Source organism: Squalius cephalus (genome assembly GCF_949319135.1).
Source record: "Squalius cephalus genome assembly, chromosome: 6".
Lineage (NCBI taxonomy): Eukaryota > Metazoa > Chordata > Actinopteri > Cypriniformes > Leuciscidae > Squalius > Squalius cephalus.
In genome coordinates this window covers 43,020,248-43,044,298 of record NC_137127.1, presented here as the reverse complement: position 1 = coordinate 43,044,298, position 24,051 = coordinate 43,020,248, and the positions used below count along the sequence as shown (strand labels likewise).

The 24,051-nt window shown below is 42.5% G+C and overlaps 2 protein-coding genes across 7 annotated transcripts; both read right to left on the bottom strand.

The window, feature by feature from the left end:
- Window positions 1-862: 862 nt before the first annotated feature.
- ehd2b (EH-domain containing 2b) lies at window positions 863-9,469 on the bottom strand. The gene is made up of 7 exons (XM_079874868.1): window positions 9,123-9,469; window positions 7,590-8,063; window positions 7,079-7,255; window positions 4,819-4,916; window positions 2,777-3,189; window positions 2,379-2,543; window positions 863-2,295 (listed from the first exon to the last, which is right to left on the bottom strand). The coding sequence occupies exons 2-7, from the start codon at window positions 7,808-7,810 to the stop codon at window positions 1,738-1,740; spliced, it is 1,632 nt and encodes a 543-aa protein (XP_079730994.1). The 5' UTR covers window positions 7,811-8,063; window positions 9,123-9,469; the 3' UTR covers window positions 863-1,737.
- A 435-nt stretch (window positions 9,470-9,904) lies between these two features.
- On the bottom strand, window positions 9,905-22,211 carry bicra (BRD4 interacting chromatin remodeling complex associated protein). 6 transcript variants are annotated; one of them, XM_079874752.1, is made up of 15 exons: window positions 22,135-22,211; window positions 20,562-20,607; window positions 20,427-20,472; window positions 19,926-19,991; window positions 17,696-19,693; window positions 17,351-17,536; window positions 15,066-15,680; window positions 14,536-14,740; window positions 14,363-14,454; window positions 14,111-14,236; window positions 13,943-13,989; window positions 13,614-13,762; window positions 13,409-13,503; window positions 13,210-13,315; window positions 9,905-12,730 (listed from the first exon to the last, which is right to left on the bottom strand). In XM_079874752.1, the coding sequence occupies exons 2-15, from the start codon at window positions 20,600-20,602 to the stop codon at window positions 11,034-11,036; spliced, it is 5,469 nt and encodes a 1,822-aa protein (XP_079730878.1). In that variant the 5' UTR covers window positions 20,603-20,607; window positions 22,135-22,211; the 3' UTR covers window positions 9,905-11,033. The 6 variants fall into 6 exon arrangements, with proteins under 6 accessions (XP_079730878.1, XP_079730880.1, XP_079730879.1 ...); XM_079874754.1 differs by having other exon boundaries at window positions 13,210-13,312; XM_079874753.1 differs by lacking the exon at window positions 22,135-22,211 and adding an exon at window positions 22,019-22,127.
- Between the last annotated feature and the right edge of the window lie 1,840 nt (window positions 22,212-24,051).

Sequence of the window (24,051 nt, the reverse complement as noted above, 5' to 3'; positions counted from 1 at the left end):
ACGTCTTCCATAAAGAGACTGTGTCGAAGTCCTGGACTTTAGAAAATCTAACGGACCCGAGGAAAAGAGATATTAATAACTCCTTCAAGCCCATCCCACCACATTCTTCACCACTGAGTCACAATGTAAACCAGCTAGCAATTGGAGCCAGGGGTGGATTGCCTCTGTTTCTCATTTGTGTATCTTTCCATGGCGAAATTGTGGAAACGGGGAGATACCCTTCCTCTCTTTCTTTATAAACCTGAAGGGTTACACACATACAATGCTCTCACAGGCTGTGGGATTGCATGAGGGAAGAGGAAAAACACAGGCATTGAGCAAGATGTGTGAAAAGTTATAACAGAGTCTCTGGAATGATGCAGAGCTGGAAAGTATAAGCGAAGAGAGGAACGGGTGGTTGTACTGGAGGATGGAAAATGGTGGTATGGGGTTTTGGCTGGGATCTCTGTGACTCACTGTTTATCTGGCCTGTCACCGAGCAACTGTACAGCATATGTGTGCACAAGACTGCAGCCTTTCTGTCTGCTAGTATGCCCCCTTTCCCAAAATTTCAAGATTCGTAAGACTCTTTCCACAGAAACCATACCAAACAGGCTTTGAAACGTTTACGTTTATTTTTTTCCCCTATAGCAAAGTGTCAATGAAAAGCAGAAAATGTTAAATGTCAGCCTAAGGAGGTAAAGTTAAATACTAGCCTATATGAGTTGTTTTATTTTCCATTCATTTTATTTTGAGCTTTGCATGTTCTCAGCCCTGTTAGTTGGGGCAATTTGTTTGTTCTTGTTTTCTACTTATTCAAAAGTTATGCTTTTTCAGTGCAGTTCTTTTTGTTAAAAAAATCTTTTATAAAACAAAACAGATCCAAGATACAAAGGGTCTTTATTCAGCTCAATATATTTACTGTGAAAACATTGGTTAACTGAAGCAGTCAGTGGAACCGTTTACAGTAGTCAGAAAGAAATCTCCACATTTTTGCTTGTATGACATTGATTTATATATATATATATATATATATATATATATATATATATATATTTATATCTTGTGACAGTCTTTCATAGTATGCAGAGCTCATTCAATACAAAAAAGGAAGAAAACAGTAAAACTGATCACATATAAAGCATATTTCCTTTTCAATCTTAAAGGCATAGACAGCAACATTCTAGTAAAATGATTTACATGTTCTAAAAACAAAGTATTTTAACTTGCCTCCTCAGGTCTTCTCTCAAAGCAGTTTCAGAGTTTTGAGTGTTTGCCTTGACTTCACATTCTGATTTAGTTGACTACAACATTAAAAGCCACACTGAAAAATGCGTAAAGCCAAGTCTATAGATTTCCACACTAAATGATAAAAATGAATGTCTGTTATCTACAAGAGTTAATTTGCTATCCCTTAGTTCAGGAGCCATTATAAGTTCTATGAATTGAGTCATGTGTGTAGCATTTCTGGATGTGAGGTCATATGATTTTAAAATGGCGACAGATGCGACATTCCTTTCAAATGACTGAGACCAGTCTTTGGTTTATCACAGAGCTCTTTGGCTTCCAGCTGGGAATCTTTGCATTGTTGCATTTGAACCAAGAATACATAGTAAGACATTAATTGCGAGTTACAAAATGACCAAAGTACAAAATGACACCAAAATACAGTGAATGGAGATGCATTGCAGCAGCTGTGGAGCTGGACAACATGCGGGAAGTGCGGACGAGGATCAGTTGATCGTAAATGTGCATTGTCTAAGCATCAGAGCCTTTTTGTCGGCGTTTGGATGGTGGCACGAGACGGGCAGGCAACTCAGGGGGCAGCCCATGACCATCCAGTTTCACTTCAATCAGGTGGCTGGCCAGGGCAAACTCCTCGTCATCCAGCATGCCGTCACGATCCACATCCGAGAGCTTCCAGATGCGGCCCAGCACAGAGTTGGGCAGCCGTGTGCTCACCATCCAATCTTTGGCTTTGATGCCACTTAGTTTGCCTTCGTTTGGTGCTAGGTTGTAGAAGATCTCATCATACTTGGGCTTGTCCTTGGTCACTACCCATTCCTCGTCTTCCTCACCCACCTCGCCATTTTGATCCGCGGTTTCGCCAAAGGGGTCCCCTTCCATAAAAGGTCCGGCACGGGTTCCCAAGAAGGCCCCGCCTTGGACCCCAGGTTGGACCCCAGCATCTATTTCTTCTTGCCTTAGAAGGGGCATCAGTTTGGCAATGTCGTTAGCCAACAGCTCATCCAGCATTGCCATCAGGTTGGGCTTCAGGGCTTTAAACTTGGTGAAGTCATGTGCCATTAGCTGCTCCTATACAATAAACACAGAAAGGACAGTCAAGCAAGAAAAGTAGTGTTTTAAGCTCAATACAAGAGCAAGGTGGTTGCACTAACCTGCATCTTGGTACAATCAGGGAAGTCTCCTGGAGAGATATGATGCTGTAGCTGAATCTTGGAGAAGATGACCGGGAGCTGGTAGATCAGGTTCTTCTTTTTATTGTCCTTCCTGAAGACAGATGGCATCTCTTGCTTCAAGTAACTGATGATATGGGCATGTACCTATGAGAAAAGCAGCCCAGGGGACAGAAAAACTGAGATATTATTCAGAAAATCTTATTTTGTTTTCCACAGAAGAAAAAAGTCATACAGGTTTGGAATGATATGAGGGTGCGTAAATGCAGACAGAATTTAGATTTTTTTGGGTGAACTATCATTTTAAGTGTTTACATTCGATCATTTACCTTCTGATATCACAGTTTCAACAAAAAGCCATTAATGATACATTAACATACCCTCACAAGACGAGCCCTCTTGACCAAGTCATTAAGTTTGCGTAGGGCTGAGTTGCGTGGCAGATTCTGGATGTCAGCAAACAGATCTTCCTCCTCCAACTCAAACAGCTTGCGGTTGTCGGACACCATAAGAGGTTCAGACCAGAAGGACCCGATGTACACCCTCAGAACTTCAGGAGTACCAAACACTTTCCCCAGAGACCACATTAAAGCTCCATACACTCGCATGAGCTGCTGGGTATCAATCATATCAGCCTTGTTCAGCACAACACGGAGTTTGTCTTCATTGCCCTTGAGGGCTCCGATTGCCTCTGAGAATTCATCCGAGATCTCCAACTTGTGGGCATCAAAGAGAAGAATGATGCGGTCCACACGCTCAGCAAACCAGCGGAGAACTGCTGGGAAGTCATATCCTACAAAGAGAAAGAAGAGGTGGAAGAAAATCATCAAATTGAATAAAAGAAAAGTGTTGTGCAAGTTTGCGGTGATCAGACCCACCAGCCCTGGTTTGATTCAAAGCAAGAGAGTATTTGAAAATCTGAAAAAAGGTAAAAGACTATGTACTTAAATTCTTTTATAAAGGAATGACCTAATCCCATGAAGTATTGCAAATGATAGAAACAATTCAAAGCCAACAGTACAAAAACTATTGGCTACAAATATAAAATGCAATGCATTTGAAGGTTCAGATACAAATACATAAGTAGTTAACATAAGTAGAAACGACTATGTCATTCAGATTGATTTGCAAGTGGGTGGTCATTGTTCTTGTTTCCATGCAAATTCTCTTTTCAGGTAAACTCACACTGGGTTATGGGTCCTAGATTACATTCTAGATTAGATACACTATTGCTTAACCTTAGAGCTCATGGTAGGTCTGTCTTGAAAGGTTTGTATCGTGGGAAGCCAACCTTCTTGTAAACCTCAGATCCATACCTATCCAACACACCTACCTGTTGTTTTTAAGTAATCCGTTCAGGACTCAGGACCTTGATTAGCTGGTTCTGGTTTGTTTGATTAGGTTTAGAGGTTTGGTAGCCCTCCAGGAGTAGGGTTGGCTACACCTGGTTTGTAGGTTATTGCTGTTTCTCTACGGAAGGGATAGCCAATTCTGCTCCTGAAGGGCTACCTTCCTGCAGATGTCAGTTTCAACCCTGCTTCAACACTCCTGCCTGTAATTTTCAGGCATTTTTGATTAGGTTTGGAGCTAAACTCTGCAGGAAGGAAGCTCTCCAGGAGTAGAGCTGGCTACCCCTTTTCTATGGATTATAATTCTTGAACCCAGCTGTTGTGCTCTATTGAGACTATTTTCAAATTTTGAGATCTTATTAGCTCTTTAACAATCATCTTGTTTATTATGTGCAAATGTTGTGTTTTTGATGAGACTCATGTTGTGAGTCTCTTACATCCCCCTAACATTCTTTTACATTCCTTCCCTTTCCTCTCCCTGTCACACCTTTATGGCTCACTTTCCCATTCTGTGCGTCATTTCAAATGCTGTGAGGCAGGAAAATATGTGAGAAAAAGCAGACATGACCCAGTGAGGTCCAACACTGATAAGCTAGGATTACCCAATGATGTTGTCTGGGGGAGAGCCTAGAAATTATTCATCTGTTATTCACCATGAAAAAGATCTCAGATCAGTATTGTCCTTTCTATTTACGATGACACCACTTAGTTCCCAACATCTAGAGTTTCTCTGGGGTCTTTATGGGGTCAATTCAGCTTTGCTGTTTTAACAGAATGTTCTACGTTTTTGCAGTACAAGACATATTGGAGAATATTGTGAGTTTTCCCAGGGGACTAGTTTACTTTTTTAACAGAATGTTCTACATTTTTTTGCAGTAAAAGACATATTGGAGCATATTGTGAGTTTTCCCAGGGGACTAGTGAAGGACTAATCATTTTCTCATTTAATAAACACATATTAAAGAGATATTGTAGACCAGTTTGAATAAAGTTGAATTTTAAGTGGGAAATTTATTGAAATTTGGCTGAAAATACTTCCAAATCTCTCTCCTTACTTTTTTTTTCAGCCTTACCTCGACTCACTCTCTGTTTGGCCCCGGACAGGATGCCTGGGGAGTCGATGATGCTGATGCTCTCCAGGACCTGGTTGGGCAGCTGAGCACACTGGAATCTGTCAGAGAAAGAGATGAGGTCAGAGTTTGTATTGCATTCGGTGATAGACGAAAAAAAAAAAAAAAAAACCTTCATAAGTTAATTGTTCCTCTTGGTTGAATGGGTAAATCAAGGCTACAGACTTTAAGCTGATGTATTTTGTTAAATACAGCATTACATGTTTCATCTGATTTACTAAGATACAGTTGCCCCAAAATATTTAGACACTTAAAAAAATGCATGAATGTCTTAGCATGAAACAAAATGTTAAACTGTGTAGCATTTTTCAACTTCATACATCCACAAACATTTTTTTATAACTAATACAATGATTTTACAACATGGGTATGTGTCCAAAACTGCCCAAAATATTCTTCAGAGTCACTGTAGGTCTCATCTACATCCTATGCACAAAACAGTTGGTGTATGATTCCTTAAAAGGATACAGCACAATTATCAAACATTCAGGAGCTCTTTAGTTAAAATCACTTTCCCCCTGAGAAAAGCTGAAAAAATGACCCATTACTCCTATCACAGCTGTTGTGTGTGATCTAAGAAGCAGACTTCTAGCGTCACTCCACCCAGGCTGGTCCATTGTGTGGAAGTGGTGCTTGAAACACACGGGGCTTCCTGAGGGAAAATGACCAGCGCTGCCAAAATCAAACAATACTTGTCACTAATGATCTGCGGCATAGAAAAACATGGTCTCTTCCTGCTTCAAAATGGCTTAATGAGTGGACTGCTTCCCTGGGCAGGAAGTAGGAGAAAAGAAGTTCTCAAAACATGTTTGCAAAAATACTCCCAAAGAGAACAGGGAAAAACTGGATCTGATACTCTCCCTGGCACTCAAAATAGCGTCCCCTTTGGTGTTGACAGACAACTACAAGCTAATTATGTTGAAACTCTCTTGGCACACTTAATGAGAGGACTAAGGTATTTAGATGACCTGGACCTGAACTTCAGCTTAGTTTCCTCACACTGTTTTGGCTACTGCCTGGTATTTCAATACCAGACATTGCTCTGTCTTAATTCACCAATAAGTGGAGTTTGCTAAAGCAAGCTTCACTGCCATTATCGTTCACACAGAGGTTTCGAGATTTGTTCTAAATGTTAGGGTCAATGCTCTTTTTTTTTTGTCCAGATGTACTAATTTATTCAAAATATAAAAAATAAATATGCAATTCGTACATGCAATGACTTGAAAACACCTCTTCTACAATGAGCATGTTTTTAATTTTTTTTTTATCTTGTGGAGGGCATGAAGTAAAAAATGTCAGGGTGATATCAGAAAAAAAATCATTCTTTTATTTAGTTTGGCATAATATATTATCATTCTTTCCATATTATTTCTATATCTGATTCACTACTTTTTTAATATTTGAAAAACTTTTTTCACAAGCTCAAGTTTCTTAAAATATCAGTTAATTTGACCTTTTAAGGTCAAGGCAAGATTAGTTTAGGTAGTAAAATGTCATGTGGTGTGATTCCCCAAATGTGATGATATTTATGAATTCATAATTCATGATATATTACCTGTTTAACTTGAAATTGTAAAACTTTACACTAAAATGTATGCAGGGTGTAAGAAAAATAGGTTATTTCTTTTTAGCTGATGGTTACACCACATGACATTTTTAAAAGCATTAAAAATAAACGAACAAACGCATCCCCCATGATTTGTGCTACATGAATGATACCTTATTCTGTTTCTTTTTCTAAGTGACCAGGTTCTAAGCAATCACACACTTGCAACCGTATAGAAACAAGCTAAAAAATGTTTACAACACCTAAGCAACACCATAGTAATGTCCTGGCATAATCCATTATCTTCAGAAAATGTAAAACATAAATTGAAATTAGCCCTTTAACCTCTTTAAGGACTCTGACGCCTCTTAAGTCATCACCCATCACAGCTCTGCTTTTGCCCTCTCTTGTGATATCTCTCCCTTCCACAAGTTTTCCACAAATAAGGAAAGTCCCTCCTCCCTTAGAAATTTGGCACGGACTCTTGAAATTCCGTAGAGCAAAAACTAACACACTGTTTCTCTGTTATCTTCCCTGCGTGCCCAGTGTAAGCAGACGGATCAGTGGGCACATTCTTTCACACAACCCGCCTTCATCTCACATGTCATGTCGTACATAGCGGATCAGTGTAACATCTGCCTGTATGAATCTATTCACCTGTTGAGGAAGGTGTTTCCGAAGGGGTTGAGCTTGCGGAAGGGTTTGTTGGGATCCACTATGAGGGCGTTTCCAGGAATGAGCCCCTCCACGTCTCCGTGCATGATAGCGGTGAAGCAGTCGGTGGTGGGCTCCGGCCCTATACGACTCCCTGGGACGTCCTGTTCCAGCAGATACCTGTGTTGACAGAACAAAGCCATGGTTAACGTGTTGACATGATAGTCTTTAATAACCTTGAAGCTTGTCTTCTATGTCTCTACTAGATGGACAAAACACAATGGAACTGCTGTTTAAGTTCAGATAAATGTATTTCCATTCACTAAATAATCTGATTTGAATTTGAATAACCTTTGAATTTAGTACAGAGGCCAAACCAATGTAATGTAGAGTATATATCTCCCAAGATCCTAAACCATGAGTGTACTAATACCACTATCCAAGCCCTTAACCGCCATAGACATGTTTTAATTCCTTAAACCCCTTAAAAAAAAAACTTAAAAAAAACCCTTACTTGATAAACGTGGTCTTTCCTGTTGAGTACTGTCCAACCACTAGCACCATGGGTTTGTTGTCGAAGTCGGCGTCCTCCAGACTCGGTGAGTGGAAGTCATGGAAGCAGTAGTACTGCTCCAGGGGCAGGAGTTTCTTTCGATAGAGTGACTTAAGGCCCTCGGTCACTGTCCTAATCACCTCAGGGGCCTTTTTGACATTCTTACGTCCCCAGCGTGACATCTTGCAAACTTGCGGGAGTATTCAGAGTTTCCTTTGCAGTTAATTTATGGCTGTGTTATGCACTGTTTACGTGTCCTCGGGGATGACTGTGAAGACTCTTCTCTTGCTTACAGTATTTCTGTAAAGCAACTAAATGTTCTGCCTTGAAGGTTTACAGTGATTTGCTGGAGTTATAAAGCAAGCTATAGTGTATACAATGTTATATAATTTGTAACCCCCGGGTTTCTTGTTTTAGTTTAAAAAAAAAAATTGCCTGAAAAAAAAGAAAACAGGAAATAAAACATTAGAACAATATTGCTTACAGTATATGCTGTAGGTGTTTTTCTAACTATATATTTCATCTTAATAATTTCTTGGTTAGAAGGCCTTGCTCCCATTAAAATGTCTAACTTTTCCATTTACCTTCAAATAAAGAATCTTAAGAAATGTTTTTAGCCCAGAGGGAAAGTAGAGTGCATTGTCCATGCATGTCCCTGGAAAAAGTTGGTGCTCATTTTGGAAACACTTACACACACACACCCAAACTCTGAGTCCACAAACACACATTCATAAGTTACTTCCGTATATTGAAAAAAGTGAGACATATTTTCCAGCAGCGGCTCACAGTGGAAAGTTAAATGTGTGAAGGATTACGGTGTGTAAAGGGCTGAAAGCACCAGTGATGCATCAAACACAAGCATATTCAGTGTTTCTGACAGAATCCTGACAGGATTTTTCATCAATTCCCCTAATGCGCATTTGGCACACAGTAGATCTAAACACCACCTACTTAATGCTTTTCCAGAGGACTTATTCTGAATCAAAATGGAGTTTATGCTGAAGTAAACGTATTCCAGTGAAGTACAGTTGTGCCAAACCTTAGTTAACCACTGAAAAGAAACTAGTTACTGTATGTCGGATTAAAAGTTCAACTTTAGCACAGCTGCCTTGGCAAAAAAGTTAATGGATTGGGATTTGATTTTATGTAATGAAACTCACATGTTGCGCAGGAGATGGAAAATGCCTTGTGGCATCCTTCAGTTGCAACAGACAGTTGACTCTTTGGGAGAAGCCTTGAGTTTCAGATCATTTCCAGAAGTAATACAGAACCAGAACACTGATGTGTGCCAGTAAAGGAAGGAAAGGCCAAAGGCATTTGCTCCTATGTTTAATCCTTTTTTGGATTTTTTTTTGGAGGGGGGGGGGGGGGGGGGGGGGGTTCAACAATGCACGCATCAACTACTCTAAACCTTTTCTTTTATTTAGAAAGGGATTTTAAAGTGTAACACAAAACAATGGAACATTCCAAAAAATCCAAGATTTGTCCTCTTACCTGGAGAATGCCGAATCTCAGGTTGAAGTACTTAAAGAGATGACGGACCTTAGCAACTCTTCTCTTGCTCTGGATGTGTTTCTACACGCGAGGATACGCTTTAGAAGGAACAATCTGTCCAAGACACTGGAGTAGCACCAAGTAAAACGTTTCAAGTAACGGTTCTTCTTCAGAGGAGAGGTCTTGATCTGCCTGTGCTTCTGTCCCTTGCTGCAAAATAAGCTTTAGGCTTGCACACAAGTACTGCCTTCTTCCCTGCCTACGTTTTTCTCTGCACCTCTTCTTCAAACACTGCTTGACGCAGAAGCAGGGGAGAGCCCAGGACGGCTGATTGGTTTTAGGCGAGTGATGACAATGGGTTTAAACCAGGGTGGGGACAGGGAGTTGAGGAGTTGCATCCACATGTTAAGGTGGAGTCAAGCATTTTATAGGGAGAGTCAGTCATTTACATAAAGTACTGCCTGCAAACATGAGGGTGTGGCACTGCTCGTCTTTCAGCGGATGCTTCACCATGGGGCAGCATATTCTATTATGACTTTTTTGTTTGATCTAGAGATCTGTTTGCAGAGTAGACGCTCACGTGACTCTTGATGATGGCATGAAAGACCACATTTGAGACACATGGCAGATCATCTATATTGCACTCTGTTGCTCCTTTCTGACTCAGACCCGATTAACCAATGCCACCTACTGGCCAGTAAGATCATTACATGTACACGATGAAGTCAAATACACTCAGTCTTAAAAACAACCAAGTCACATGGCAAACAAAAGGTGTGATTGTTTCATAAAAGAAGCAAGGTTTAATTTACAGTTTTACTAAATGTACAGTTTTTTTTAAAAAGTGTCATTATACACAATAAATACAATACAAAATTAATCTGTAGTACTATACTTCAAATTCTTACAGTTCTTCTATTTTCTTTTTTCTCTTTACATTATTATTGTTCTTTTTTCCATGTCACTGCTTTCGCTGTGTTTGCTTCTGAACGGTTCAAAGATCTTTCAGTGATTCTATCTTAAATGTGTACGAGTGTCTGAACATACATATGCCTACGAAGAGAAGGAAAAAAAAAGCATGAATGAGGGAGGATTTGTGTCTGCACTTCAGAGATGCAAAAATGACTTGTTTTTCAAGCTTGTAATAATATTCTCCCCCCCCCCCCCCCCCAAAAAAAAAAATGTATTAGAAGGATCACCCAAATTTGCTGTGCTGTAATTGTATGTTTGATTTGTAAATGTGCTCTTGATGCTGGAATGCTTTAAAGGTCAACAGATTTCTTACAGTTCTGGTGACTTTTCGGTTTGTGAATGCTTCATTGTTAATTCCTGTAGTTAGATAACCAAAACCTGAATTCAAGTCTTCGGGGAGACAGAGCACTATACTAATATGCATTAATGAGCTTCTATGCAGTGATCACCAGTTCCTAAAAATATAATTACATGGTAGGGGGGACCATTCTAACAAAGGGAGAAGTGATTCATTGGTCTCTCAAAAAATAAACAAATTAACTACCATTTGATATGACAATTTTCATGATATCACTTAAAAAGTTCCTGCAATCTGCATACGTCACAGTAATTACAAACATTATTTATTAAATGAATGGTGATATATTTTTGTCTCTCACAAGTTGAGAAATCTTTAAATTGGGGAACCCACGTAGGAACCGTCCCAGGAAAAAACAAAAAGGGACAAAATTTTGAAAATCATATCAAAGTGCACTTTTTATACTTTAGAAAGTACACTTAAAGGGCCATATGTAAACCAAAAGAACACATTTCATCAGCACAAACCACAGACAAACAAAGCAAACACAGCTGAACATGGGAAAAGTGTCTCCGTTTGCTTCCCCCATCCATTGACATCCTGCTTTTCAGTCTTTCAGTCAACTTCAGCTAAAGGGGCTGTTATCTACTGTGCGTCTGTGAAACCAGATTTCCATTCTGTCCTCTGCCCCCTACCTGTGGATGCTGGGACATGGGGGTGGATGACGGAGGTGTGGAGAGAGGAGGCATGGACTGTCTGTAGGAAGGATGGGTTTGGTGCTGGTTAGGCAGGTTTGCCCCATGAACCCTCCCTAAAGCCCCTCTCCCTGAGCCTCCATGTCCAGGAGGGCCCTGTTGGAGGTTCAGTATACTGTCTATGGCACACTGCAGGTGCTCATTCAACGAGTCGTCCGGTGGCGGGCTACCGCTGGAGAAGCTTGCATTGTCCATGTCCGGAGAGTCTGACTTACAGCGTTTGGCAGGAAGTGAGGAGTCTCTTGTGCAGGAAGACTCTCCAGGAGAAGGCGGGCCAGGGGCATGTTGATCCATCCTGAAGGTGCCCCTTCCTCCCTCTCGGTATTTGCTCCCTATGGCCTTCAACCGCCCCAGACCACCACCTTCCTCTGCCTCGTCCTCATCCTCTTTGTCTGAGAACTCTCGGTGGTGTTGGTACGCGTTTTTGATGCCACGGTAGAGGACGTCCTCCACCGCTGTGAGGCTCTGCGACTCTGTGTGGGAGTGAGACCGCCCATGTCCACCCTGCCTTTCTAGTTTAACACTGGCTATCACAGTCCGTTCAGGTTGAGGGGAAGAGCCTTGTGGCTGGGGGGAAGCGGTAAGAGGGGGTCCTGTTGGCAGAATGGGCAACGTATCTCCACCTCCTCCTGGTACTCCCGGCCTGTGACGTGGACTGATGTTTTCACGGTACGTCTTTCGTAGTGGGAGCCGGCAAGTGGTTAGTGAAGGAGTTGCTGTGGACGCTGGGATCCGCTTGGCCCCGCCTACCTCGTGGTGTTCCAGAGTGCCATTCATCTGCGCCGAAGACGTGGAAGGGGACGATGAAGACCAGGAGGAGGAAAATGAGGGCTTAGCCCCACTACAGGAAGTTGCACTACTGGAGGCAGAACCTGTGTGTGTTGTTACTGTAGTGATTGTGGAGGAGGGGGTGGGGTGAGAAGTTGGGGGTGGAGTTCTAATGACAGTGGTGGGTGGGGTTACATGTGGTTTGACTTTCTGCGGCTGCTCAGGGGTCGGTAGTTGTGGCGTGAGTTGGGATTGGGAGTGGACCGGATCTAAGGCAGTGTTGTGAACCACCTTACTAAGCCCCGCCTCCTGTTTGATCTTCAGCTTCAAACCTATTCGCCGGCGTGCCTCGTAGGTCTTCATGGGCGGTTTGCTGGTCCGTTGGGGAAGCGCGACGTCATCGTCGTCATCAGCAGGGCGGGAGGACGGAGTGCGGCTGAAGGAGGCGCTTGGTGCGACTGGCTCCACAGATGACCGGACCACAGGAGCAGGTGTAGGGGTTGAACTGGTGGACCAGGATACTGATGCTCCCCCTCCACCTTGCTTGATCACCAGCTTGGTAGGAGGGAAGGGCGCTGGGGCAGAAACAGGAGTGGGGGCAGCAGCTGGAGTAGGTGCAGGGACTGTGGTTGGAGCAGGGGCAACTGCTGCGGCTGGAGCAAGAGCAAGTGCGGCTGGTGCAGGTGGACCTGCAACTGCTGCTGCTGATGATGATGATGATGATGATGATGAAGTGATTCTTACAGAACTCAGCTCCACCTTTACAGGCCTCGCTGCACTGCTGTCCAGCAAACAGGAATTGGCCACAAATTCTTCTGCAAAAAGTAAGAGATGAAAGTGGTTAAATACCACAATGGTCACCGTGATTTTGCCAAGACAGACATGTTCCTGGATCAACATATTTTGTTGATCCTGGAATAACATTCCTGTCCCAAAATTTTGTCCTTACCCTATCCCTACCCCTAAACCTAACCCTACCCATAACTTTTCCCTAAAATCAGAGGGAAATGATAGGTGAATAACACTGATGTTTAAAGACCTCATCCTGGTTCTAAGCCTAAACTTGACAAAAAATGTAAACTTGTTCCTCAAATCTGATTGGTTGATTGGAAAGTTGTTCCAGGATCAACAAAGATGTTGATCCAGGAACATGTGGTACTTGGTGAAATCACGTTCAACATACCGCAACATCAGAACATACACTGACAGTTACACTACTAATAGCACATAAATTATAAACAGGAACACAATGCTCATAAAGTAATTTCATGGCAACTTTAACCTTGGTCATTACCTGGTTTCTCCTTTGCCAGAACCCTGTCCTGACTCAGAGCAACCTTCTCCTCTTGAATGAACATCCGGTCAATCATAACCATCTCTGCAGAGGGACCCAGCCTCTGCTCAAAATAACAAACACACAAGATACCAATGAATTCAGGGCTCAGAAGCTTCAGACATAAAGAGAGGTCAAGTGAGTGAGATTTAAATGATACCTTTGATTCCTCAAAAAGCAAGTGACGATATTTATCCAGCATTGCTTGTGTGCGCTTCAAGAGTTGGCTTGAGACATTCTCAAATTCATCATCCACTGGACAGAGAACCAAGAGTTAAGCAAGAGTTAAACACTGGCCCCGAAGAGGGTGCCACACAATTACACTACAGGTCTGTAGATGTTCACACAGTTGTATGAGTGTTTACCTTTGCGGTAGTCTCCCGTGGACGAAGCCATGCCTTGATACAGGTGGTACGGCAGCAGTCGATGAAGTGTGTCCTCAAATGAGTGGAAAGGAGAGCTGTAGTCAGGATGGAGAATTGAGCCTTGCTGTTTTCGCAGCTGTTCTAGCATCCTACAAACAGATACATGAGCACATGAGTAGGAGAACTGCTAATCTTTATAAAAAAAATAAAATAATAATAATAATAATAAAAAAGTGTATAACTAGCATGTCACTTCATTTATAGGTTTATTTTTTAGATTTTTACTAATAACATGTTTGCAATTTACACTCTGTAAATGAATATATTACCTAGCCTCTTTGCTTGGTTCCATACTAAAGGGCCTTTTTAATGACGTCTGTGAAAAGACAAAAGGTTATATCAAATAGATAAATTATGTATAATAATTTATCATAAATGTGACACCATCCAGATTAGTTTATTATAACAGTTTTATGCAATGTGGTTTTGAACCTTACCTGTGTTTGAGGAGCGGGTGGTAGAGGTGCAGGCATTTGAGAGAGTCCAGCACCTAAAACCTGAATCTGCAAACCAGCTTTACCCAGAGTTAGCCCACCAACTGAACTTATGACTCCTGGCTTTGCCTGCAAACCAGAGTCAGAATGCATTCGAAATGATCAGTCTCCAGTGAGTAAAGTTAATATATATGAAAAGGTTAATGGTCCAGCTGCAAACTACAGTAAAAATACTATCAACTACATTTCACTCACCTGAACAGCCTGTGCAAGATTTGGAGTCGTGACTCCCTGGTTCACTGTAGCCCCAGCAGACACAGCAGAAAATACTGGAGTGTCATTTGCACCTGAGGTTAAGATAACGCTTTGTCAACTTAGAATTATTTTAAAGTAAATCTTTTAAAAGGATAGAAATATGGGATGCCCACCTGTAGTAGAGGACTTGACAAGCACAGACTTCTGCTGCAGAAGGGACTGGACTGGTGCTTGGATGGTGCCACTGGCCGCTGAAGTTGCAACTTGGACTGAAGGCGGATCCGGCATTTTGCTGAACTGGTTTGAGGCCTGTTGCTGAGAGGCCTGGACTTGTGCCTGAGCTTGCTGCTTAGCCTGGAGAAGAATGTTTTGCTGGACCTGTATACATCACAAGCAAATAGACAATCATCTTATCAGAGTTGATAAAAAATAACAATTAAGGAGATTTGAAAGGGACATTTTGAGTTTTAGGCCTACATAACAATAATTTAGACCATTGAGTTTGATGGCTATCTGTTTTCCCCCTCATTTTTTCCAAAGTAGCCCTGCCCACAGTGACATGCGAATGTTAACAAAGCCTTGCTCTATATAACTCTGAAATCATCAAAAATATTGTCAAAAGTGGAAGTGTTTTTTTTTTTTTTTTTGGTGCAAACTTGTGTCATAACCAGTTAGAACAAAGTATATAGTGATGATGCAATACCTGGTGAAGTTTTTCCAAAAGCTGCTTTTGTTGAGGAGAGGGCTGTGTGATGGATGACATGGTCTGCAGCTGCGCACTGATCAGCTGTAGGTGATGCTGCTGTTCTGCAGTCAGCCCCGGCACCACAGTCACCTGCTGTTTCACCACTGCAGCTGGAGACGAGCTCGCAGAAGGCTGGAACTGGAATTGCGCGGGAAGTGGTTGTGGAGGCTTCGGGGAGCAGGAGGAAGGAGGTATGTCTGGCTGCAGGGTGGTAGGCTGAGGCAGAGTCTGAGGAAGAACTTGAGGCTGGAGCTGCACTTGTATTTGCTGAGGCTGCTGTTGCTGATGTGGAGGAGCTGGCTGTGGTGGTTGTGGAGAACCTCCGATCTGATTGTGTATGATGAAGAGAGGCGGTAAAGAGGAAGGTGTGCAGGAGCGTGAGGGAGTCTGCGCTTGAGACTGAGGCTGGGGCTGCGACGGAGGCCGAGACTGCTGGTGCTGGTGAGGAGACTGGATCTGTTGCCCGAGGGTGAGGGGAGAAACTTGAGCAGGTTGAGGGCTGTCAGACAGAGTGGGTGTTGGTGTAGGGGTGACCACATGTTGAGAAGGGGATGCGCTTTGGATCTTTATAGTCTGTGGATGAGGAAGAGGAGGAGGAGAGAAAATTATCAATAATCAGCCAGTTCATATTTTTTAATGAATCATTTTGGGAAATTAAATTTTTAGGGATGCACTGAAATCTTTCATTTTTTAACAGCTTTTTTCACACAAATTAACAGCTTGTTCACAAACATGTTTTCAATAAAATCATTTCAATAGCAATATAAAAATGAAACCACAGCAACAACATGTAAACAGATATATATTCTACAAGTCACATTACTAAATGACAACATCAGTGAGCTCTAGACGGCTTTATAATTCATTCTGTTTGCCATTTAATTTAGCCAGTTTATCGACTAAATCTCCTAATGATGAGACTATCAATAACAAGTTTCTTGCATAACCGTTTTATACTTCAGTTTCACAATCATTTTCAATATATGCAAATGGTACAGAGCATAAGAAAAACAAAACTGTATCTGGTTTTCAGTTTCGACCAAGAAATGTATTCCAGTGCATCACTAAAACAATGACTAACTTGCAAACATACCTAAAGTGCAAAAAAATAAATAAAATAAAAATAAAAATATGAGGTGCAAAAACACCAAATAGCAACAAGCAACAAACAAATACAAGTAGGATAATATAATAGCATGAAGAAATAGAAAGGAAAAATCTTTTCAAAGTTTTTACAAAGACTGCTGACAAAATATCTAAACTGTACATCAGGCGGGTGTAAAAGATTAGTGCTCTCTTGATAGACACTACTGGGGTTTCAAACAGGAAGGGAGGACAACTGACATGAGGACATAATTTTTGCAAAGAACAAAAATTGGTTCACAGAGAATAGACAAGAAAAAAAAAGAAAAGAAAAAAAAAGTACAAGTCTAAATAAACCAAAACAGATTTGCTGGTAGAGGGCAAAGGTAATTCAGGGCAGCGAGCAAGTGATCAAGATCAAATCTTTGAAAGTGATCTTGAAGGGAATTAGTTTAATTTCTCTTGGGGGTGCTGGGTGGTGGTGGGGGGGAGGGTGGGCTGATTGAGGTTAAAAACAGCAGTTACCGAAAGTGAGGAGCAGAAGTAGTGAGTAGTCTGAATGTTAAAATGAATGGTAGAGTGAGTGGCAAAGATTTACAACAGGGAAACTAATAGAAAGAGCTATTGCTTCATCATGACATGCTCATGGGAAGATGCACGAAGATGATGCAAACACACAACCGAAAAATAAGGTCTCTAGAGTTTTATTATTGCATGTGACACCATTTGAAAAGCAACAACTGCACTGTTTTTTTGCATCAACCCATATTAGTGTCAATTTAGTTCAGCAAGCTTCCTGTTAAAAAATTATTATGCAAATAAACAGCGGAAAACAAATATATTATGGGGGGGAGGTATAGCATGCAATAATAGTACTAAATAACTAATGGACAAAATAAATTATAATCCCATTACAGTAACAATAACAGAAACAGATAACATTCGTGAAAGGTGCAGAATGCAGAAAGAATGATGAAAACAGGCAAAAACAAGAGTGAAAATGAGTGAAGGAACAAATAAAAGCATCCAAGTCTGAGCAATGACAGTAGAAAGACAATGGGACAGAAAGAGAGGGAGATCTGCTGGGAGACAGTGGTCCAATACGCAGCAGTGGCAGCAACAAGTGGGTGGGGCTTAGTGCAGAGCATGAGCTCATCTACCTTGTTAACCACTGTTGCCATGTGGGCGGGGCCAAGGGAGGGGCTGGGACTCTGCCTCTGCCGAGTCTCAGCTAACAAGTTGTCATGGCCTGAAGGGGCGGCACCAGAACTGCTGCCGCTGACGATAACAGACGCAGGTACACCCACAGCAGCAGGTGGGTCTTTTCCTGCTTGCTGCTGTTGGTCCTAACATGGGTACATTTATCAGTTCAGGAATGGGAGAGGTAACACAATCATCCAATCTGGTCAGAGGTCAGCTTGGGGATCAAATGCTGTTATGTTAGCTTATTAGCTAAGGGACACAGTTTACAAACAGCAGATAAGGTTTAAAGAGGGCACACTGACCTGCTGCAGGAACATTTGAAGAGACTCCTGACTAAGGATCATGCTGGAACCAGGTGACGTGAACACCTTTCCTGGGCTGTGCTGGGCCTGGGAACCCAAACCCACCATTGAGGGCGTCGATGTGGCCATAGTGGGGGATGGAGATGAAGCGGAAGGAACCGAAGCTGCTACTGAAACCGGTGCAGTCGCCTGAACCGTGAGAATTGAGGGCTGGGGTTGGGTCTGTGCTGGGTGAGCAGCGGGGTCCGTAGAGCCGCCCAATACTGTGATTCCCTCTCCTGGCTGGCATGGTGCCATGGCTGTCGATCCACTGCTACCATTATTGGGGATGCCACCAGACTGCTCCAACGTCTGCAAACTGACTGCTGGGCTAAGGCTCTCCATGGACAGGGAATTCTGTATAGGCATGCCCTGGATGACCGTTTGAACGTGGCCCGTTACCGGATGGGCTTGTGTCTGCGTTTGCGCCAATGACACCGGCATTTGGAACATCTGACCGGGCTGGAGCTGGATGTGTCCAGAGAGAATATGGGCGGCACCAGGGTGACCCTGTGAGGCCAACACCTGACTCAGGTTGATGTTCTGATTGGCTGTCAAGATCTGATTAGCAATTATCTGTCCCCCAGGCCCCTGACTGGTAATGATGTGACCCCCGGGATGCTGAGTCAGGATCTGACCTCCTGCCTGAAGCCCTGGTAAGAGGAACTGGTGGTTTTGGCCCTGCAGGACAGTCTGCGAGGGAATGACAATGCTTCCCTGTTGGTTTAACAAGTGAACACTGAGCGGTTTGCCTGACGTTTGGGGCCCTTGTTGCCTTAAGAGCGCTTGAGAAAACTGCGTTCCCTGTGATGCAGCCTGTGTGCTCAAGACTACATTTGAGACAGGCTTCCCAGGGAGGAACGTTACATTCTGACCAGCTGACACTGGGATTTGCTGCACCCCCAGAGCCTTATTAGCATCATTTGGCAAGTTGTGTGGGGCAGGAAGCTGTTGGTGTTGCTTGAAGATTTTGGGTTGGATGGAACCCCCTTGAGGAGGTTTGGGCTGAATTGGTGTTGGCGTTCGCTGGATGATGACATTCTGCATGATTTGGCCTTGAGACTGGGTTTGAGATCCAATTCCTGCACCCAGAGAGGCATTACCGAAACCCACAATGCCACCAGCAGTGGCCATTGTAGTTGCACTGTTGTTGGTATTTGTGTTGCTTAAGCTGACAGCTGGCCCATTTAAGGCAGGGGACCCAAGAGTGGCCTTGCCCCCTTGAATTAAAAGTCCACCTCCTGAACTCAAAACAGAGCCTCCAAGCCCAGCCTGCGTTCCAGCGCTTGCTGCCTCAGGCCCAGGTTGATGCAGTTGGTAGCCACCCATGGTTTTCGTCAAAATCTGCTGCCCAGATGAATTTATAGTCATTACAGTGGGTTGGCCCACAACTTGAATTTGTCCAATGCCCAACGGTCCGGACTGACTGCCATTCGGTAAGGCCTGAAGGCTTGAAATAGACTGAAGGGTTACATTTCCAAGCCCGACTTGCTGTACGAATGGCTGGACGCTGATAGCCTTGTTCATGACCTGGGGAATCTGCAGGCCTGGATGTGCCAGGACTGAGCCGAGCATGTCTGGGGTGGCATTTGAGGGTGCGGTAGGGGTGCCTTGGTTTGAAAAAATCTGAGTAGCACCTCCAATGCCCACTCCAGACAGCCCAGCATCAGGCAGCGGTTGGACCACCTGTGTAAGGCCAGTTAACCCAAAGGAACTAAGGTCAAGATCAGCCTCGGCCTCTTGAAGGCTCTGCTCTGTGATGTTAGCCTCTGCCAGACTCTGCTGCAAAATGTCACAGGGCTCATGATTTGCCCCAACACCATTGCTTCCATTGTCTCCTCCCGGCGATCCCCCCAAGATGTCATCATCCTCCAGGAAGTCCAAATCAACGCTGACTCTTGGAAGGCCTGGCTCATTTGTTGACAGCTGAACCTGTGGTTGGACCTCAGGAATGTGGCCCTGGAAAAGACAAAAAGACCAATGTTAGCCCTTCAACCTAGCCACACATTCAGAATGATGCAAGAATAAGATGGCATGGATGGATCTGGGATGGTGGTAGGCCTTTGGGACTGACTGCTGTAGATGCAGGTCTGGTGCACGATGCATCTGTTTTGGATGGTGGGGCTGAGGAGCACGTGCTACAAAAAAGGATGGAGACAGGAGGTTGGCGCAAATGGGGGATATCACTCACCCCAGTGGTGGAGAAGAACGAGCTGGACGGGTCACTTGAGCCATCCAAAAGGTCATCAGTGTCCAGCTACAGACAGATATACCCAGGTATAGGACAGGCAGAAATCACCACAGCACACAGACAGGCGTGTGAAAGCGACAGAGCAGATGCACAAAGGGCAAATAGGCAGACAAAGAGGGAAAGGCAAGGGAAGAGCAAAGTGAGGACAGTGCACCAATCAACCAGAACAAAATGCAGGCATAACCAAGTTAAAAGGCCAAGCAAACAAGAAAGAAAACAGGAGTCAAAAGAGAGGAAAATTAGATTAGTATTTCATATTTAAGAATTAACCAAAGAGGGAAAAAACAGGATTGAAATTAAAGAAAAGATCATTGAGCTGGACAACCGATTTAGGGGGAAGAAATGTAAAAATAACCCGGAAAAGTTTGTGGGAAATCTTGCTGGGTGAGTGTGCTGTTTTTGTGTGTGTGATGCATCTAGGTTATCACGCAAAGTACTCACTTGTGTTTCTGATCCATGAAGAAAATCATTGAGTGCTTCTGGGTCACTGTACAACAAGAAAGATGTTATTCAGCTACACTACATCCAACATTCAAACTTCAACACAGTTATGCCATTTTTGGTGTAACAACTTACCAAATTACATCTAGCAAGCACCTGCCATCTTCATCATCCATGTCAACTGTACAAAAAAAGTGCATAAACGTTAACACTTATGCAAATCTGCTAAACCTTACACAAACCTCAAAAGCAAATCTTCAAGCAAGTACTTCCTTACTAGTGAAATGTGGGTGCATTTATAAGGAGTCAATTTCTTATTTGAATCAACCATGTACATTAGTGAAAATAAAGTAGAACATCAGTCAGCATTATTAAAACGTTTATGAACTACACCATTTCAGACGCTATCAATTTCAATCTTAAGAGAATAAAATCACGCTGTTGACAAATGCAAATAATATTAAAAGCAGACAAAAGTGTTGCCAGGTAAATCTTTTATCAGTGCGCGTCACGTGTCCAAACCCCCCCATGTTAATGTTAACCCATCATTACGGTATACTTTTCTGGTGAATTGATTGACTTCAATCATTAAAACACTATGTGGATCGTTTAATGCTCGAATACACATTCATTGTCGATAATACCAAACTATAATCAAAATCTGACGCATTCTGCGGCTTTAAGGAAGAACAATTACACTAAAAAAAACAAAAGAGTGAACGCTTTCACGTCTTTTGAAGGCAGCAGCTGAACTTTCGTGCACAATCTGTGGCGCGAGAGCTGATGGGAAAAAGCGCGCGCATCAACCTCACACTGTTTTACAGACAGAAAAACACCACCGAGACCGAGTGTCAAATATCACGATTTAAAGAGTTACAAACACCTATTTTCACTTAAGTGTCAGACTTTGGTGAGTCGCTGGCCTGTTCATGTTCACAGTCTCGAGCTAAACAAATCAAAACCACAAAATGAAGATGAGGTAGGCGGGGACGCCACTAATGTTTGTTGGGGGCAAACACACAGTGCGAATAGCACACATACCATCATTAACAAATATCTGCGAAAGCTTCTTCTGTCAGAGATTTGTTCTAGGTCATTTTGAGAGGGTCTCGCATCAGAACAACACCGGAGACGTGAATGGACACTCTGGACCTGCAGGACACGGCGGTTATTTTGCTCATTTGCAAAGATGTAATAACTCCCTCGACATTCCCACTGGTGCACATACTTTTATTTGCGACCATTTTATAGGTTTACCAACACAGAGCGCAATTAATTCGCTTTTTAACGCTCGTTCTGCAGCAGATTCAGCTAGCTGTGGCTAGCTAGCTTCCTAGCTGTTATATGTGCGTTTACAGACGCAATACGAACAAATCTGACAACAACTGACTGTAAACACGTAGTATTTCTGCCGTACGAGCGCATTCACTGTTGCCAGTGCACATGATTGTTGAATATTTTGTGTTCGAACTCCAATTGATGCAATTGCGTAGCCTATCTTTATCCCAGCTAAATATGAGTTTATGTTGGAATACTCCAGGATCAAGGGGGTATGCTTGGGAATTCGCTGTAAACTCAACCTATTAACCGACCTGTGCAACGGGCCGGCTAAATGAAGCGGGAAGAGCTGAGGTCTGCATGCGAATGTTGCAGCGTTGCAATAGTTATTGAGAATTAAAGAGAAATTGCTACATTGTATCAAACTCACCCGAGACGATAGAGGTGCAGGCGGCGCGGGGTCTCCAGTACGGCCCTGCACGGGCTCCGCGTCAGGACCCAAGCACAGCTCTCACAAGCAGGAAACAGAGGCCCGACACGATCGCCTGATTAATAAACAACACCACACTGTTATTGTTGCTGTTAATATTGCGGTATAGTTGGCATTTTACATCGGCACGATATAATGCTTTATTTGTGTATCAATTTCACTGTAACACTGAAATATATTGATTGCATTAAACGGAAATACATGATCTTGTTTCAAGGTTGTAAACACAGGCTACAGATTAGATAAGATGTAACGTTCGATGAGAATGAAATTGAACCTTAACTTGAACAACATTAAGATTACCATTTTATTTTCATATATCCGGTTTATATACATATTATATATTTTTTTTTTTTTACATGAATAAAACTGTTAATCTTCCTCCCCAAGAAACACATTTTCCCACAACAGTTAAGATGGGACTAAGTTGGAGGATGGCTCCCTCCACAATAACAAACAGGCAGTTGTCTGTACAGCTTCACCTTGGGTCCGGATGTTTTTATGACAAAGGAGTCTGTTTTGATGAAACACTGGTGGCTGTGATTGGCCCTGTTTGTTAAACATCACAAATAAGGGGTGGTGCGACCTCAAGCATTACAGTGGAGGGTTGGCTTCTTTGTAATAAAGGCTAAAATTAACCATTTGCCCCCTCACAAAAAAAAGGCATTTTTATGAAGTATGTATAAGGGGCGTGGTCTTCCATATTGTTTACCCCCATTGATTGGCCGCATTTGAAGTTGTGCTTGAATATTTCTTACATTAAAGGGTGTGGCTTGGACCTTTACGGGTGTCCCAGTGCTTGACTGGTGTGACAGAAATATCGCAATGAATAGATTTCATCCGCCACCCACTCCTTCCTCTTTGTCTCCTTTCAACTGCGCATGCCCCACAGTCAATAGAGACGTCTTCTTTCAGCAATGACATAACCGATCGGAGCAGTAGTATGTAACGCGATAATTCTCATGACATTGTATCGATAGGTTATTACAAATATTCAGTTGAGACGAGCCTGTCTGCGCCCCTTCATTATTTCAGGTTCTAGTAATGAACTAGTGCACTCACGGTGCCTGCAGTGTCCAGCAGAGGGCGCAGATGCATCACTTTATTATGACCCCCTCCAACTACACTTTAAAGGGATAGTTCACCCAAAATCACTGTCTGGTTACCAACATTCTTTAAAATGTCTGATTTTATGTTCAACAGAAGAAAGAAACTCATACAGGTTTGGAACAACTTAAGAGTTGTTGGTGAACTATCCCTTTAACTGGGAGACTTAATAGACTTTTGTCCTCTGTAGTGGACATTATATTTATTTTAGTGATTTTCTCGGACACTATATATGTCATAGTCCTGTAAAGAGGGCTTTTCAGAGAGACCAAATGTTGGAGGTTTCATCGTGACAACAACTTCTCCTTGGTCTTTTAAAATGACTGACATTAATTTAGTGATCAAATGTAGCACTCTAATGGAAATAGGATAATATTTTGAAATTAGCATTAAAATCTGACTAATTTTCAATTAGTTTGTCATAAATCAACATCTCAGGAAAATGTTATGGGGTTTCTAATCAATATGTTACTTTCTGTTACGAAACAGGGCATTGATTTCATACATGTCCGATGGACTTAAAGCATGTTTATCAGGCATTTTGGGAGATACAATAAATGAATAGGGAAAGAAATGATATATCAATATTCCTATGAAATATTAGATATTATTAGGAAAATGTTGCCAATTATTACTCCCATTATTACACTTCTTTTTTCATTACATGTTGCTTCAAGAACACATTGAAGCATATTAGATACAGTGTATAGATGCATTGTATTGAATGGCACTGCCCATTTATGGCTATTT